General features: G+C 39.0%; 1 protein-coding gene across 2 annotated transcripts in view; it reads right to left on the reverse strand.

The window, feature by feature from the left end:
• C7 (complement C7) overlaps window positions 1-10,880 on the reverse strand; it is a 49,371-nt gene extending 38,491 nt beyond the window's left edge. Inside the window, exons 1-5 of one of the 2 annotated variants that reach the window (XM_023625703.2) lie at window positions 10,634-10,878; window positions 5,582-5,650; window positions 5,205-5,260; window positions 3,345-3,420; window positions 95-236 (exon numbers count right to left, since the gene is read on the reverse strand). In XM_023625703.2, the coding sequence (XP_023481471.2) occupies window positions 95-236; window positions 3,345-3,420; window positions 5,205-5,260; window positions 5,582-5,650; window positions 10,634-10,639 (349 nt within the window). In that variant the 5' untranslated portion in view covers window positions 10,640-10,878. Of the gene's footprint in view, window positions 1-94; window positions 237-3,344; window positions 3,421-5,204; window positions 5,261-5,581; window positions 5,651-10,633 lie in introns of both variants that reach the window. The other variant, XM_005604296.4, reaches the window with a different exon arrangement.
• Window positions 10,881-17,461: the final 6,581 nt, after the last annotated feature.

A 17,461-nucleotide genomic window follows, 5' to 3' on the forward strand; every position in this document is an offset into this window, starting at 1 on the left:
AATTCAGTAAAATTCAACAAATACATACTGAGCAAGTGAACCAAATAGCATTTGAATGCAAGCTCTGCACGCCAAGGCTGCGGAAAATAAATACCTGAGAAACACCTGAAACGCTCTCCACATCCCTCTTCCGTTGGACATCCTCGGGTAGGTTCACACGATTGCGTCTCAAAAGCGCTTCCGACACAAGGATGGCCCCCATACTGCCCATAAACAGCAATGGACCGCCTGCGAGTCTAAACACAAAACAAGCCGTGCTTTGTCATAGCTCCAGCTTCCTTTACCTGAGAAATGAAATCTGAGAGAAATTAATACAGTTGGAGAAACAATGTTCAGGAAATTGTCCTCGTGTCCTACAGAAGTAAAACCTCCAAAATCAATAAACCCACAGACCCGCTTGTCCTTGAGTCCAGTAACACTTGACTTATTATTTACAGAGCACTCCCACCCATATATTTATTCTCAGTGTTGGGCGCAAAAAAAAAAAAAAAAATTTAGTGAATCTTTAAGAAAGGAATTTGACAGAGTTAGCTGGCAAATATGCAAATAAGTTACAATATAAAATGATGAGTATTTTTGCCAAAGCTGTGTATCAAGAGCCAATTAGAAAAGTCAAAATGAATTTTGCCGGAGGGAGGGAAGGGTACTGGGGGGCGAGGGGGTGTTTGAGAGGAAGTGGAATTAGGGAAACCTTTAGAAAATGATTTGAGTGCTGGATGGTAAGCCTTCTTCAGGAAGGCAAGGCAAGGCAAGGCAAAACAATCCTGAGAGAGAGAAATATGCTAACACGGAAGTCAAATTCACAAAACAGAAGCCTAGGTACAGCTACCCAGGTGAAGGGACATCTACAATGGAATTTCACTAGACAATCTAAATCCTTGAGCTCTGAAATGGGAAATATGTCAAAGGCTAACTTCTCGGGCGGGGGGGGAGGGGGGAATACAGGAGAATTGAGGAAATCATCAAGCTAAATGAAAAACAACTAATTCGTCCTAAAATTCACTTAATCAATATAAAGACATGTATCTAATATTTAAGCAAAAAGAAAGATTTACAAAATCCTTTGCTCCCCAATGGCAACCAAAGGAGCATCTTTAAACCTCTTCCTGCACTCATCTCTTCCCCATTAATAAAAAATGAATGAAATCTGAGACTCCAGAGAATTTAAACCTTGAACAAAGACTAACAGGGTAGACTAGATATACAAACCAATGTTGAATCTATTCATCCATCCTAAACTAGGTTAGAAGTGGGGATTCCTTGGGACAAGGGGTCACAGTAATGAAATCTGAACTCTGAGCAGTTCTGCATCAGCCCGGGCCTGGTTCCGGCACCATTCATTGTGTCTCAGCAGAGGAGCCATGGAGGAATATGATTAGGAAATGAAACTTAGTGCAGTTTCTTGATAAGTTCTTAGTTTCCATATTTAATTCATGAAAACATCTCTCATATGTGGCTTGTTAATTTGTCCTTTTCTGAAGTTCTAAAGCACAGATTGTGTTTTTGGTATAAATAATGTTGTCCTTCTCCATATGCCAGGATGACCTTGATGGCTGCCTGCTCTCAGTGGTCTCATTCTCACCTGTCAAATTCTGATCTTATGACTGCTTTTTCATTTTCACTTGTCTCTTTCTGGATGAAAATTTTGCTTTTATAATCTAGGGATGTACTCATTGCATGATGACCTTCACTCAAAGAAAAAAATTACTGATAGGAAAAATACCTTCTATCTACTTCTATTCATTACTCTTTCTTAACTTCTTTCAATTAATAAAAAATGTTTTCTGGGGGCCAGCCTGTGACATAATGGTTAAGTTTGATGCACTCTGCTTTGGCAACCTGGGTTTGCGGGTCTGGATCCCAGGCACAGATATATACCACTCCGTAGCCATGCTAAGGTGGTGACCCACATACAAAATAGAGGAAGATTGGCACAGATGTTAGCTCAGTGACAATCTTCCTCAAACAAAAAGAGATTAGCTCGGCACTAATCTTCCTCAGTAAAAAAAAATTGTTTTCTGTGGTTTAGTGTTTGTTTGACTTTTGCCTTGTTATTCATGTAGCTGTGTGCCTGTAATAAGAGTTATCATCTATTATATTTGCCAGAAACCAAATTCTGCGTTTGTCACTTGTTTTGTAAACACCATTCATGTAGGTTCTCAATAAATGCTTGATGAAAATGATGATGCTTCAAAACAAAAATTACCTTCTGTAATATGGTTCTGTTATTGTAATAATTAAAAAATGATTTTTAAATACACATTTTTATCCTAAGTGAAAAAATATTTTATAAATATGGAATCATGTTGTACACCTGAAACTAATATAATGTCCTATTTCAATTATATATGAATACAAAAATATTGAACAACTCAGCTGTTCAGAACCTTTAAAACAAACATTATATTTTTGGAATTTATCCTAAGAAAATTATCAGAAAAGAAGACAGATATCTATGTACAAAAATGTTCATTAAAGTTTTATGTATAATAACAAAGAGTGTAAATAACCTAAATCTCAAACAATAGCAAGGCAGATAAACAAGACTGGCATATCCATATAAGGGAACATAATATAGCTATTAAAATTCATGCTGATAGTATAATGTTAGGTTAAAATAGTAGAATACAAAACTATGGTCAAATAATTCTATTTTTAAAAAATCACAAACACACAGAAAATAAATTGAAAGAATAAATACCAAAATGCTGTTATACTGGTTTCTTCTAAATGGTGGAATTATAAGTAGTGTTTTCTTTATTTATACTTTTCTATGTTTTCTCCAATGAACAAATTTGTAATAAGGAAAAAAGCAGACACGTTTTAGAAGTACTCTAGAAAATCCAGATCAATCTCATATTTTGTTTGTATTATTCAAGAAGTAAACTTTAAAACTTTGCAAATGTTTGACTTTTCTTTGTCATTCACTATTTGCTAGGTAGAACAAAGCAGCCATTTTGCTACTTGTTATTGTTTGTTTCAAATAAGAAAAGAAGTTGAACTCAGTAAATATGAAACAGATCTTGAATTATCTATGAACGTCATTTCATGCTATTCTTGTTTCTCTAATAGTTAAAGAATTAGTGAGTTGCTTTTAACTTTTATCCTATGTATATTTCTAGGCTCAACATAAGATTCAGAAAAGTCCTGCAAGAAAAATGAGAATGCAAAAATTACTTTATTACAATATTAATTATTAAACAAGTCATACTTTTCTCCATTCAAAATTACTAATTTTATTTTTGAGAAACATAAAAAATAACATTCAAAAGTTAATGCCATTTTGTCCCTACCTAAGCTGCTTCTGTAACTAAATCGTAAACAAAGTTTTTGAATGGTCCTACCTGAGTCTTGGTACAACCACTGCATTCTGACCAAGGGCCATAGGAAGCCCACTGGCAATTGACTGGAGAGGAGGCACTGTCAAATTGTCATAGAGCAGGTGGAAAAATGAGAGAGAGAAGACACAAAGAATAGTCAAAAGTTGTAAAAACTTGCTTCACAATTTTTTCCTAAGAAGTACCAATGGTATCCAAAATATATACAAATATATATGGAAGAGACCCACATTTTTTAGAAATTAATGTTTATTAAACATCTATAACGTAGCAGGCACTGTTTAGACACTAGAGTTGTAAACATAATAAAAGAGATAGGTCACCAACCATTGATAGAGGGGAGGACAAAGACACAGGTGTGTAAACAAATAATCATAATTCCATAATACAATCACAATCCATAACACAATATATCTAATTTGGTAGATTTCAAAACAGAAATGTATACAGTATAATGTGTTATGGAAATATAAATAAAGGAGTGCTCAGAGTTGGGAAGATAAGTAAGAACATATAAGAGGTAGATATTGTGACCCTTGAAAGGATTCAAATGATGAATTGAAGAGTTATACAGAAACTCTTAACAGGGAAACAAGAAGCTCTAAAAAACCCTATGAGAAGCAGGCACTAAAAATTACCAGAGGCTAAATGGACAGGAGTTTATTTTTAAATGTTCCCCCTGTTCATTTAGGCTACTTCTCAAGCACACACCCAAGCAGGGCCAATTTGAGCCTGAACAAGTCCACTCAAATAAAACACATGTGGAGAATAGATAGTTGGCTCTCATACAATGCTTCACTCCGGCTGTGTCGAGGAGGTCACATGGCTTAGTCCTATGAGATTAAGGGAGCCCAGCCTACAAGCACGTTTTACAAGGGAGAAAGGATTGAAGACTCCTGGTTTCTGGATTTGCAGTACCTTCCTAGCCTCCGAGACTTCTTGAGTCAAGGTGATTCGTGCTTATCTTAAGCCTGTCAGGTGACTCTGTAAGTGAGGAGTCTGCTTCCATAGTGTGTGCCTCAGGTGCTTTTATGGAGCCAACCTTGCTAACCTGTAGCCTCGACATGGCACCAATGATCCAAATGCCTTAGCATCTTTGACCCATACACAATCTAAACTTGCTGTTTTTCTATTTTGTGAACCAGGGACAGGCAGAGGTCTTCCCCAAACACCGAGGCTTAGGTAGGGAAGCTCACTTGGCCTCATCCCCTCTGTGCTCCCACAGCACACTGTGCAAGCCTCTCCCAGAACCCTTAGCACATTTGTATTGAAATCAGCTGTTTCGAGACCGGAATCACCCCTGGACTCTCAGTGCTGTCTTGGTGCTCTTTGTACCTCATCGTCACCAGCAGAGCTCCTGACACATGTTCTGATAGCCGGATAAAGTGAACTGACCTGGTCCCATCCCATCAAACTGACATGGAAAGCAAAACAAGGCCATGGGCAGATGATGCTGGCTTTGTTCCAGGTCTCAAGAGCCAATAAAACTATTTTCTTAAAAAGCTCTCAACCTTTAAAATCCAAAGAATATTTTGCGATGGCTGCATTTAAAGATCAAATTCTGCTCTAAGATGTGTAGGCTGTCTGCAATTCTCTGAATTACAGGTAAAACCATGGTGCTGGGACAGGCAGAAACCCTTGAGGTATTTTTAGTCTTCACATTTCTTCCTTACAGGGAATAAAATAAGATTAAAAATAAAATAAGCTTTTGCTATCATTGCCTTTTCTCAAAGCATGGAAAGATAAAGTGTTGAAGGGATAAGTATGCTCAGGCTGCAATGTAAAATTCAGGCCACAATAAAGAATGTCCTAAGAATAAAAAAGTAATTTTTAATTATTTCCACACACAATCCAAACAATTCTTACCTTGAAAAGACTTGGAACTCTCCTATAAATCCCACCAAGATGAGTAAACTTATTGCCTGGGTGAAAAAAAAAAAAAAACCCCAATAAAACATGATTTTAGTCTGCATTTCTTTAATGAGTTGAAACTGAATACATTGGTACCAATCAAGATTTGTGAGTTGGGAAGATAAACAGTGAAGAACCATGGAGAATGTTCGATGACTCTGTTTGTCTTTTAAGTTTCCATTTTAAATAAAGGTTTATTATAATTCTGCTGAGCTCACCTTCTACTATTCATTTCTGTAAAGACAACTAGGGGCGGGCGATGTCATGGACTAACAAATTGAAAATGTTCTCTAGAGTTAAATGGTTCCAAGCATTTCTTAGAGTCCCATCACCTTTAAATTCCTTTCTCCACTGTCTCCTCTAACTTCAGCGCCCATGAGGACATCCCGAGGGGAGAAAGCCTGCAAGAAAGAGCAGAGCCAAGGGCTGAGGAGTTAAAAGGGAAATAAGCTTCATAAATGAAGAATCGAAAGGTGAAGCACATCCCTCGCCGCGGGGGTGGTGAAGCTCCTGTACTCCTTAGTTCTGTGGGTGGCTCCTCAGTTTTAAAACACCTCTGAGGCCTTTGATAATCATCGCTACATGATAGCACCAGCCTAAATACTGAGGATCTGACAGGTTACAAAATTGTACATAAAATGTGGTTACATTTTGTTTGAAAAATCAAACATGCACTGAAAACAAATCTAGAAAGAAATATAACAAAGGATAATAGTTCATTTCTGGCTGTGAAATTATACATGATTTCTTTTATTTTTACTTTTATGTATTTTTCTACTTTGACAACTGAAGTGGGGGAATACAATTCAAATCTTTCGTAGAGACTCTCTAAGATAACAAATGCATTCGATTCATAGCCCAGTGTAAAAGTCCTTAAAATCATCTCACCCTACATTTTAACAGGTCAGTATTCTTTCTCTTCCCCCTGACCAGCCCAAACCTCTTTTGTCTCAATGTAGCTGTGGAGTGGCTTCCCAACTTTTTTTCCAGACTCTTCTACTAGCCATTCTAGATCACCCATCCTCTTATTAGGTATCTTTCTTTCAGTTGTAAAATCCTAGTTGCCTCCTTCTGCTTTTTACAGTTCTTAAAATCTTTTACTCTATTATTCTGATTACTTTAACCAAAAGGGCAGAGAGGTACCCACAGCTATGAGCATCCTGGAAATGAGTGAAAAATGCTGGGGGATGCCATGAATGCTTTTCTGACTTTTCAACAAATATGTGAAGCACATACTGTAAAGCAATACCTTTTAAAGGTTTTTTTTTTTTAAATTATAAACTTCGTGTTTTTTTTCTTTTTCAACAGCATGTCTTTACTCTGTGCTATGTCAACTTGTTTCTCTTGCCCCTGGGAAATCCTATCTCATAGCTTTACTAGTTACTCACAGGCATTAACAGTCACATTTTCAGAAAATAAAAATTTTGGGGGCCGGCCTGGTGGCACAGTGGTTAAGCGCGCACATTCCACTTCAGCAGCCTGGGGTTCACTGGTTAGGATCCGGGTGCAGACATGGCACCGCTTGACAGGACATGCTGTGGTAGGCGTCCCACGTATAAAGTAGAGGAAGATGGGCACGGATGTTAGCTCAAGGCCAGTCTTCCTCAGCAAAAAGAGGAGGATTGACAGCAGATGTTAGCTCAGGGCTAATCTTCCTCAAAAAAAAAAAATTTTTTTGAAACAATCTAATAGTCAAATTTCGATTTATCATCCAATTTTAAATTTCTCTCCGACTCCCAGTTCCCAGATGTTTATAATAGGGGAGGGATGGGGTCCACTTCAAAATCCTCACTGTGCTCTTCTGCATCTCTTCCTCACCTCCCCAAGCTGCCTCTGTCTTCTTCAAAGTCAGAGAGGGATGAGTGAGATGGACAAAAGCCAAAAAGTATATTGTTTGACTGATCCAGCTAGTCTGGTGATGGTAAATCAGGGTGTACTGGATGTTTGAATGTCAATTCTTTTTCTCTCACAGTGTTTCTGTGGCTCCTAGGGTATCCCCTCTGGGATCTACAGCCACTGTTCTCTGGCACAAATGATTCATCTCTTTGTTCATCACTCGTGCCTCTCACCAGTGCCTGCTTCCTGGGAGTCCTTTCCATACTGATGCTATCTGTTAGGGTTGCTTCATCCTGCAGGCAGTGTCTCACGCAGAGCCTCTGACAACCCAAGTCTGGCTCCTTTCCAAAGGTCCACTTCTGGTCCATAGGATACCTGCACACATCCTTGGCCTGTCAAATTCTGAATGCCAAGGATGTAACCAATAATGCTGTGTTGATTTCCTCCATTAAAGGCAGGCCAGTCACCAGCCTGTGCCTTTAGAATGCCTCAAACGTGGGTCAGGTATCATTCTCCATATCCCTCATACTCCAAAAGATATGATCTTGCATACTCTTGGGGAATGGGATGGCCAAAGGGTCACCAGACAGGTTTAGGGCTACTCTTCTTGTAATACTGCATTGAATGTCCAACATCTCACTTTAAAACATGGGGGTACTGACCACTTACTGTTCTTGGCCTTTGACCCTCAGTCAAAACAAGCATGAGGAAAAATCCATTTTTAACATTCTATTACATGTGTTTTAAAAGACTGCCAACCAAGTTTTAGGGAATATACTTTTCTTCACCAGGAGTGCCTTTGCCAGCTCCTTCCTCACATACATCCTCCTTATTGTAACCCATGAAGATACACATAGTACAAGGTCAGGTCTGTTCATGAGTTACACAAGCTGAATCTATTAACCAAAAGAATTTCTTGAATATGTGCTAGCCGAGGACCTAGAAAGGAAGCAGTTATCATTCCTTGCCTTTGCAAAGAGTATCTCATCAAACGGACATGATAGAACAATCCCACATCAATAAACAGTCACATTAATGACAGAGATAGATATACATCTAAGGTGACTCTATGAAAGAATTGTTTAGTTGAAAGGATATGCAACCTTTGTCCTGTGTAATGTAGCTAACCTGGAACTACATCCCCCAGAATTCTCTTCTCTTCTTTCTTATCACCAAATGAGCATGAGCTCTACCTCCTTCCTCTAATGTGTTCCAGCTACAAACATTATCTCTATGCTTCCAGTTTCTCCAAGTTTGGTCATTTGTGTCTGTCTACTTAACCATGAGCCCTTTTAGGGTAAAAAACAAAGTATTAATTTCTGTAGTATACCCTGGATTCCACATACCTAAATTCCAAAACATAGTATGGAAAAATCAAATCTAATTCATCATGTCCTAATTAATATCTTGATCAAAAATTTAGAACATAGGGCATTCTCCAGATGAATAAGGAAGATTTTAAAATCAGCTTACTTACATTTTTATTAGAAATAAACATCAATTTGCAACACTTCTAATAATAAAGAAATGCTAAACGGCACAATAATATGATTGAGCGTTTCATAGCCGTCAGAAGCATGTTATAGATTGTCCAAAGAACATATCCATATGATATAAAGAGTAAAAAGACCCAGATCCAATTTGATAACAATTTAGTGAAATATATTTTGTACATATTCATTTAAAAATCTGAAAAGAAATAGATTAAAATATTAACAACAGTTATCTCTGGGTGGAAAAATAATAGATATTTTCTTCTTTTTGAATTTATATTTGCCAATAAGGTAGCATCTGAATCTGGAAAAGAACATTTTTTTAAAGGCTCAAACAACAACACAGTACAACTGGTAGAAGACAGCTGATAACATCAGATCAGCTCTAGGTGTGGTGAGGAAGCAGAGAGGACTTGAGCTAGGACATCCCTGTGCCTGACCACATCCCAGCCCATGGGAATGATGCCTTACGTTGGCAAATCCCAGGTTCATCTCACAGGGAGGGGAGAATAAAAGGCTAGGCCACAGCCAGCTCAGAGAGAAGCCCCTTCCACACTGAATCCTATGCAAAGGATACCAAGAGAACCAAGGGGATTCTGGGACTACCTCTCTGAATTTAGTTCATGTGAATAATGGGGGAAGGAGACAAAAGAATACTCCCCCTTAAAAGGCCAGACCTGGCAGTCATTTGTGGCTGTGTCTTCATAGCCCAAGTTTTCCTTCTCTGAAATGTATCACAAAAGCATGCCCTTCAGGTTTACTGTAAAAGTGTGACTATCTGCTTCAAATATAGGTGAGAACTCTGCATGCAACTTGCAGGAAAATAATTTCTTTATTTGTTGATATTGTATCAGCCAATAGACAGAGAAAAGTATATTTATTATCACAAAAGAAAAATACCATAATAATCAATGATTGTGAACATATTTTTAAGCACAAAACAATTATTAAGATGTCTCATAAAATAAATAGGGAAATTCATTGATGATTAATACAAATATTAGAAGAAAGAATGTTAATTAGATGATTAGGAAAAGCACCATATTCTTTTTGAGCTAACAAATTTTCTAAAGTTCTAAATAAAAATACAAGACAGAGTAATAGAGATTAGATTAGATTATAATCCTAACTTTGTAGGGTTAGTTGATATTCTAACATCATAACATTAAACAAATTAACTTTGTAATTTGTGTTTAATTTTTAATTATTTAATGCCATGTAATTTCACGCATGAGTTATTCAGGACCTGTATATGGCTCCTGCTCCAACCCCATTAGAAAATGAGCATAGATTCAGTATTGCAAATGGATGGCACAGTGACCACAAAAGCAATCGAGCAGTTGACAGGGCTCAGAAATTACTGTTCCAGTCTTATAATACAAAATTTTTAAAGTTTAAATGCCAAAATTTGCAGTAATAAAATTGTAGTAGCAATTTCATTTTATTTTTGCATACTAGAAGTCTAGTCTATGATAGTTATTTCTGCCTTTGGCCATATCTTTGGTTGAATAGTACTTTTTTTAAACATTTAGCCATTTTGCATGCGACCAACATGTGTGTTTGGTAAACATTCAATTTCATTCCTTTTATCTGTATCTTCTACTGTCACAATCCTGACGCTTTCATCCAGGATTCTAAGTTCTGAAGTTCCAAGTGTCTAAATTCACTTTTCCATAAAACTCTTAGATAAGTCAAATCACCAGGGGCTCATTGCATGGCTCCAAATCAAACAAAATCCACTGGAGGAAGTTTTTCCCTAAGAAATAACAATAGTACTATTGTACTTCTTAACGGTTTTCTCAGGGCTTTCATAAACATTGTCTCCACTCTCTGATTCCCAGACTTCTGAACCAATATTTTAACTGCAAGACAAAAAAAAGGAATTCACCCTGGCTGAACTGTTAAATACATTAAGTAAGGATTTTTTAAAAGTCACCCTTAGATCTTTCTCTTTCTTTCTTTCCCACGTGTTTTCCTTATTTGAGTTCTTTCAGTTAAGTCTCTTTCCCTGTTGAGAAAGCTTAGTTTACAAAAGTAATTAAATTGTTATCTTACCTTCATGTTTGGGAAAACACTCAGGACAGAAGAGAGGAAGAAAATCTCCAGTTTGTGTCCCCCATGAATTTCACCATCAGGAAGAACCCAGCAGTCTGCTCCCTCCCTGTCTCTCCCTGCTGGGGGTTAATTTGGCACCGATATATACAGCAAGTGGTTCTGAAACTCAGCTCCTACCCCAATCAGATTCTCCGGCAACACGGAAGAGTCTGCGCCTGTACTCAGTCTGTGTCTTGAAGCCAGATGCATCTTATCAATTTACACAGGCCTTAGATTCAGCCAGCTGGGGCTGTTTGGAAGTGTAGTTCTGAGAAAACATCAGTAAATCAAGAAAAGGAGCAAATATTGTCAGTGCCATGTTTAAGTGATTTTCAACCAAATAACACTCTGTAAGGCCAGGGGTAAGCCTCCTTCCTGTTTCAGTCTACTGAACTAAGCAGCTATTGTCATATTCTCTTAAAGGATGTTGTACACCAGACTGAGATTAAACACTTTGCGGGAGAAAAGATCTAAATGCAGTTCTGTCACTCAAAATGTAAATGAAACATTCTGGAGTGGAATTTCTCCCCACCCCTCCCCCCAAAAAATATATATAGCCTAACACACTATAATATCTATCTCTTCATGCTTGACTTCTGCAGAAGGATCAAAAAGAGCATCATTTTTTTGTTGAGGTTATGACAGTTTACAACATTGTGAAATTTCAGTTGTACATTATTATTTGTCACTCAGCCTATATATGTGCCTCTGCACCCTTTGTGCCCACCTCCCACCCTCCTTCCCCCTGGTAACCACTAAATAGTTCTCATTTTCCCCGTGTTTATTTGTCTTCCACATATGTGTGAAGTCATACAGTGTTTGTCTTTCTCTCTCTGGCTTATTTTGTTTAACATAATACCCTTAAGTTCCATCTATGTTGTTGCAAATGGGATGATTTTGTCATTTTTTATGGCTGAGTAGTATTCCATTGTATATATATATGCCATATTGTTTTTATCCAATCATCAATTGATGGGCACTTAGGTTGCTTCCACATCTTGGCTATTGTGAATAATGCTGCAATGAACATAGGGGTGCATAAGTCTCTTTGAATTGCTGTTTTCAAGTTCTTTGGCTAGATACCCAGTAGTGTGATAGCTGGATTGTACGGTAGTTCTATTTTTCACTTTTTGAGGAATCTCCATAGTGTTTTCCATAGTGGCTGCACCAGTTTGCATTCCCACCAGCAGTGTATGAGGGTTCCCTTTTCTCCACAAGCTCTCCAACATTTGTTATTTTTTGTCTTAGTTGTTATAGCCATTCTGATGGGTGTAATGTGGTATCTCAGTTTAGATTTGATTTGCATATCCCTGATGATCAGTGATGTTGAGCATCTTTTCATGCACCTATTGGCCATCTACATATCTCCTTTGGAGAAACGTCTGTTCATATCTTCTGCCCATTTTTTGATCAGACTATTAAGAACATCATTTTTTGCAAACATATTTAAAGGCATCACTAATTTTCTGAAGAACTTCCCTTAATCTTTTGATATTCAGATAATTCTGTTGGAAACTTCTCATCATGGTAGCCATCAACGTCCATTTTCTCTTCTTCAGTTGTTGCCTTATTTTACTCTGCCAGATCTCCTTTTCCACGGCTTTGCATTGATTCTAACAGTTCTCCAACATCACTTTCATAGATTTCATGAAACGCTGCATTTTTGGTCAGATTTCAGATTTTTTATTTAAGTTGAGGTACAGTTTTATGTGCATGGTTTGGCCAAATGTTCTGATGCTTGCTACTAAGCCGATATGGGTAGGAGAACCCCAAGTGTTAGGTAGGAAAGGAAATTTGAGTTGAGAGTAATTTTACGAGTAAACATTCCATTAGTGAATATTTTCCAGTTTTAATGATTTTTGTCTTTCTGTATCTAAAGACCTTGAACAATAGAGACCTACCCCTCCCCTCCCCTCATAAACTGAGTGTGGTCTTCCAGGGACAAATCTTCCACACCTTTTGTTCAAACCATCAGTGGTTTGTGTGGAAGAAATTTGCCACAGAGAAGATGATCCCTGATTCCTGAGAAATGTTTTTTTTATTCAACTCCAAGCGCATGAATTCCAGATGTCAGGGCTTATCTTAAGTACTAAGTGTGGAATTCTACATTCAATGGCTGTCTTAGTTTGGGTTCCACCGGAAGTAGATTCTGAGACAAGAATTCAATTGCAAGCAGGATTTTTTTTGCGTTTTGGGTTTTGGTTTTTGTTGGTTTTGAGGGGGAGTTTCTTGAAGGGAGTTGTTGTCGTTGTGTTGTTTTGTTTTATTTTTGAGAAGTGGTCCTAGAAAGCACTGCTGAGAGGTGGGAAAACGAGATTGGGGAGGAAAGAAATCAGTCAAACGCACTTTATCGTGCAAGATACGATTGTGGCAATTAGAGCTCAGTCTAATGAGGAAATCTGAGAGACACTGCAGAGCACATCTCAGAGTTATCCCAACTAAAGGGTAAGCAAACTGGGCAAGGGGCTGGTCCCATGGCTGAGTGGCTGAGTTCGCGACTACGCTTTAGTGGCATGGGTTCTGCCAGTTCGGATCCTGGGCGAGGACCTAGCACTGCTCATCAAGCCATGCTGGAGCGGTGACCCACATAGCAGACCCAGAAGGACCTACAGATCAAATATACTGCTATGTACTGGGGGAGATTTGGGGAGAAGACCAAATTGGCAACAGATTTTAGCTCAGGGCCAATCTTTAAAAAAAGAAAACCAGGCAATATATCTACCAACACTCTGTCTGTTGTGGGTTGAGGATGGCTCTGGACTCATCAACTCTCTGACACTTCCAGCTTGCCCTGGGGGTAGGCTGAGCACATATCTGTAGCCAGAACAAAAAGGCCTTCAAGTAGAGAGTTGCAGGTGTTTGCAGTACTCGCCAGTATTTGCCTGTCACGTAGAGGCGAGTGCTGAGGGCACAGAGGCAAGACACCAAGAGCACCTGCTACAGCAGCTTTTCCTGCAGGCGTGCATGCATTCATTTGTTCATTCTACATTCAACAAATACTTACTGAGGATGCAGAACATGATAAGCTCTGGGCTTTGATAGATAGAAGCCTTGAGCCATATCCTTCTTTATTTTCATTCCTTACGTATTATATAGATCATATTAGCCTGTTTATAGAGTAACCATAGGCTAGAGGATGGATCACATGCAAACACATGTACCTATGATAATTTAGGACTTGACTTGTTCAGTTCCCAGAGATTGTATTCCAGAGGTTATTTAACTCTAAAAAGTTTACAAATACTTCCTTTCCCCGAATGCTTTGCAGTCTTACATATTTGCTCTTGTGTGAACAGTATTTCTTCTGTCTGGAATTTCAATGGAGAAGCCATTGGAAGATGGCATTAAGTAGAAGTGGGAGCCACACTTTGGGAAATGTGACTGCCAGCATAAGTTGCATGGACTTTATTCAAGGGACAATGGGAACTCACACACTGGAAGTTTATTTCTTTTTTCTTATGTTGCCAATCTTCTTCTGTTTGCTGGAGGAAGAGGGACCCTGAGCTAACATTCCTGCCAATCCACCTCCACTTCATATGTGGGATGCCACCACAGTGTGGCCTGACAAGTGGTGCAATGTGCGGGTCCGCACCCGGGATCTGAACTCAAGAACCCCAGGCAGCTGAACTTGAGGGCGCGAACTTAACCACTATACCACCAGGCCAGCCCCATCAAGTTTTTAGGAAGTTTTAAGGAAAGAATAAAAGTGGTGCTTTAGGATGACTGAAACAATAGTAGTGTGCAGACTACATGGAAGAGGTAAGGCGGGGAGGCAGGAAGTGTGATTCAGAATTGATTTCAGTAGTCAGACAAGGGCAATCAAGGCCTCACTTAGAAGGAGCAGACAAAGAACCAGAGAATTCACAAGGCTTTGTGGTTAAACATGGTTTCATGTCTGATTGACTGAGAAAATTGGAAGAATTTAAGAACAAATTAATGAAGGAGAGAAATAGGAAGTTGAAGAGCAAGAGGTGGCTTTGAAGAGGCGACATTTTTATTTTGGAGAAAACGTCCGTCCCGTAACTGGAAACGTGGATCTCTTTGGGAAGAAATACCTTTGATAGGGCCCTAGGCAGAGCCACTGGCATGAGGGTAAAGAACTGAAGCCATGGGAGACTGACCACAATGAAGTATAAAATCAGATGAAACGCCGCTATTTGGGGAGCAGGAAGAAAGAGAAAAGCCAAAGAGGAGAAAGGTTACGGAAGGAGAAGGAAAACCAAAATAATGCAGTGTCAGGCCAATTCAGGAGGATTTCAAGGAGAGGTCAGTCAACAATGACAAGTGCCATATGGAGATCAAAGCGAAGGAGTATTGAGGGAAGACCACACCACTCAGCAGTTAAGCCACAATTAAAACACTGTGGATAAACTTAGAACAGAGTTTCCCAACATATTTTCCACTCTGGTACTTCAGGAAAAAATAATTACTTTTGTGGTTAAGCACATGTAAGAAACTGTGTATATTACAGAGCAGGGTTTCCTCAACCTCTGAATTACTGACCTTTTGTGCCTGATAATTCTTTGTTGGAGGGACTGGGGGAAGCTGTCCTGTGCATTGGAGGACGTTCAGCAGCATCCTTGATCTTGACCCACTAGATGCCAGTAACACCCTCCCCAGTCATGACAATCAAAAACGTCTCCAGACATTGCCAAATGTCCCCTGGAGGCAAAATCACTCTCTCTTCCATTGAGAACTACTATTATAGTTTCTACCCCCAGCAAATGCCCAGCCTTAGATTCACAAAGCACAGTGCAGAGCGCATCCTAAATTAAACGTTCTGGAAGTTCTACACCAAGTTAAACTTTTAAAAACTTTTTTCAAACCAGAATTTCACAAATTCATGTGACTCCAGAACTTGTATTTCTAACAGCCCCCTGTTCAAAACTGGTATATATGACACGCTTTGGCAAATGGTGTCTGAGCCGATACAGCATCAGTAGAGGGGAAGAGCAGATTTCTGCCAGACTGGGGAAGGGCCCACAAGGGCACAGCCCTCTCCCCATGTCCTACATGACACACTCCCTAATCCTCATTAGTCCTCGCTGCCCTGGGTAGCATGTCAAAAACTGTTAACATCCTCAGACTCTAATGAAACTATTAGGCCACTGATGATATCAAGAAGTTGTTCTGGTCCACCACAGGGACATATTTGCAAACATTCAACAAGCCCATTTCACTTACTAGTCATTTTGTTTCTTTCTAAATTGTTCCAACAGATTCCTCTAACTCTGGAGGCATAAGAATGAATTCACTGGGCAAGAATAAAGCCTCCTTTTCTCTCCTCTATTGAGACTGATAAGGTCAAAATGGAAACTTCCAGGGGTTGGAGCAAAGAATCACAGCACCCTCTAGTGGCAGGCATGTTCCTATCCCTTGAGTAAAAGAACAGCCTTCGGTTCTGGCGTGAAGGGACTTGGGGTAAGGGGAGAAATGTTGAATCTTCTTAAGCTCCCAGTCAAGTGCTTAAGCTAATAAGTACTCCAGGTGGTATCTCTTTTTCCATTAAAGTGTCACTGTGTGAATAGTTTGAGAGTGAAAAATGGCTGCTAGGCAATGCCTCATCCAAAGGAAGATTTTGGTAAAATAATGATTGTTAAATGTTTTATCATTACATGTAATAAGATACTGCCCGTCTCCACTGGTAGCACTGCATTAAACTCTGTGATTAGTGCACTAATTTAAAGTGAGGTCGCTGGATTAGTATTCTCTTTTGGCATCCAGTCCTTGATAAGAATGTTGTTTAAGGTTTAAATAGATTAAGAAATATTTACAGGGCTTCACAATTCCCTTTGGACAAGACGTCATTGCCCTTTACAACACTGGACAAGCCTTTGCCCTGGTGGTCCTGCTGGCTGCAGATGGCAAGGGTCAAATTATAATCAGGAGGCAATAAGACATTCTGGCGTGATGGTTTTCAATAGTGGCAGGCTCTCGCTACGTTTAGAAGAAGGCCTGGGTTTGTTTGGGTTTCTAGCTGTCATCTGGGGTTTTCAGTTATCTGCAATGTGTGGCTGCAGCCTGCACATCCAAGATACATTTCATTTGGTTTACATTTGAATTAAGTCAAACAGCTTTGAGAAGGAAGATACGAAACGCAAAGATTTCTGTGGTTCTGTAACTGCATTATGCAAAGTCCTGCAGAGGAAAAGTGACTATCAAAAGACAAGGTCATCTATCCAATCCACACTTTAAACTTGTGGGGTCTACGCAGAAAAAGGTGGGATTTTTTTTTTAAGAACAAGAATTCAGCATATTATAGCTCTAAAATAAAAAGTAATCACTTTCAGAAAATGTCAATCTGTATCATAATTGTAAACTTTACCTCATTAAACTGTCTTTAAACAGACATATTTTAATATCAGATTCATCATTATATACTCCACAGACCAAGAAAGAATAAAGAATGAGTAGTAGAAGGAGAAAAATATGAATTGTACAAACTCTTCAGATGTTTGTGAAAAAATCTTAGAAACCAGTGGAGAACAGTCACAAATACATAACTAGAAACTTCTCCTTAAAAGTAGAAATTTTCTGAGGCTGGCTGCATGGCGTAATGGTTAAGTTCAGCGAGCTCTGCTTTGGTTGCCCAGGTTTGCGGGTTCAGATCCTGGGCTCAGACCTACACCACTCATTAGCCATACTGTGGTGACAACACACATATAAATCATAGGAAGATTGGCACAGGTGTTAGCTCAGGCCTAGTCTTCCTCAAGCAAAAGAAAAAGAAAAGAGGAAGATTGGCAACAGATATTAGCTCAGGGAAGAGCTTCCTCAGGAAAAAAAAAA

Source organism: Equus caballus, chromosome 21 (genome assembly GCF_041296265.1).
Source record: "Equus caballus isolate H_3958 breed thoroughbred chromosome 21, TB-T2T, whole genome shotgun sequence".
Lineage (NCBI taxonomy): Eukaryota > Metazoa > Chordata > Mammalia > Perissodactyla > Equidae > Equus > Equus caballus.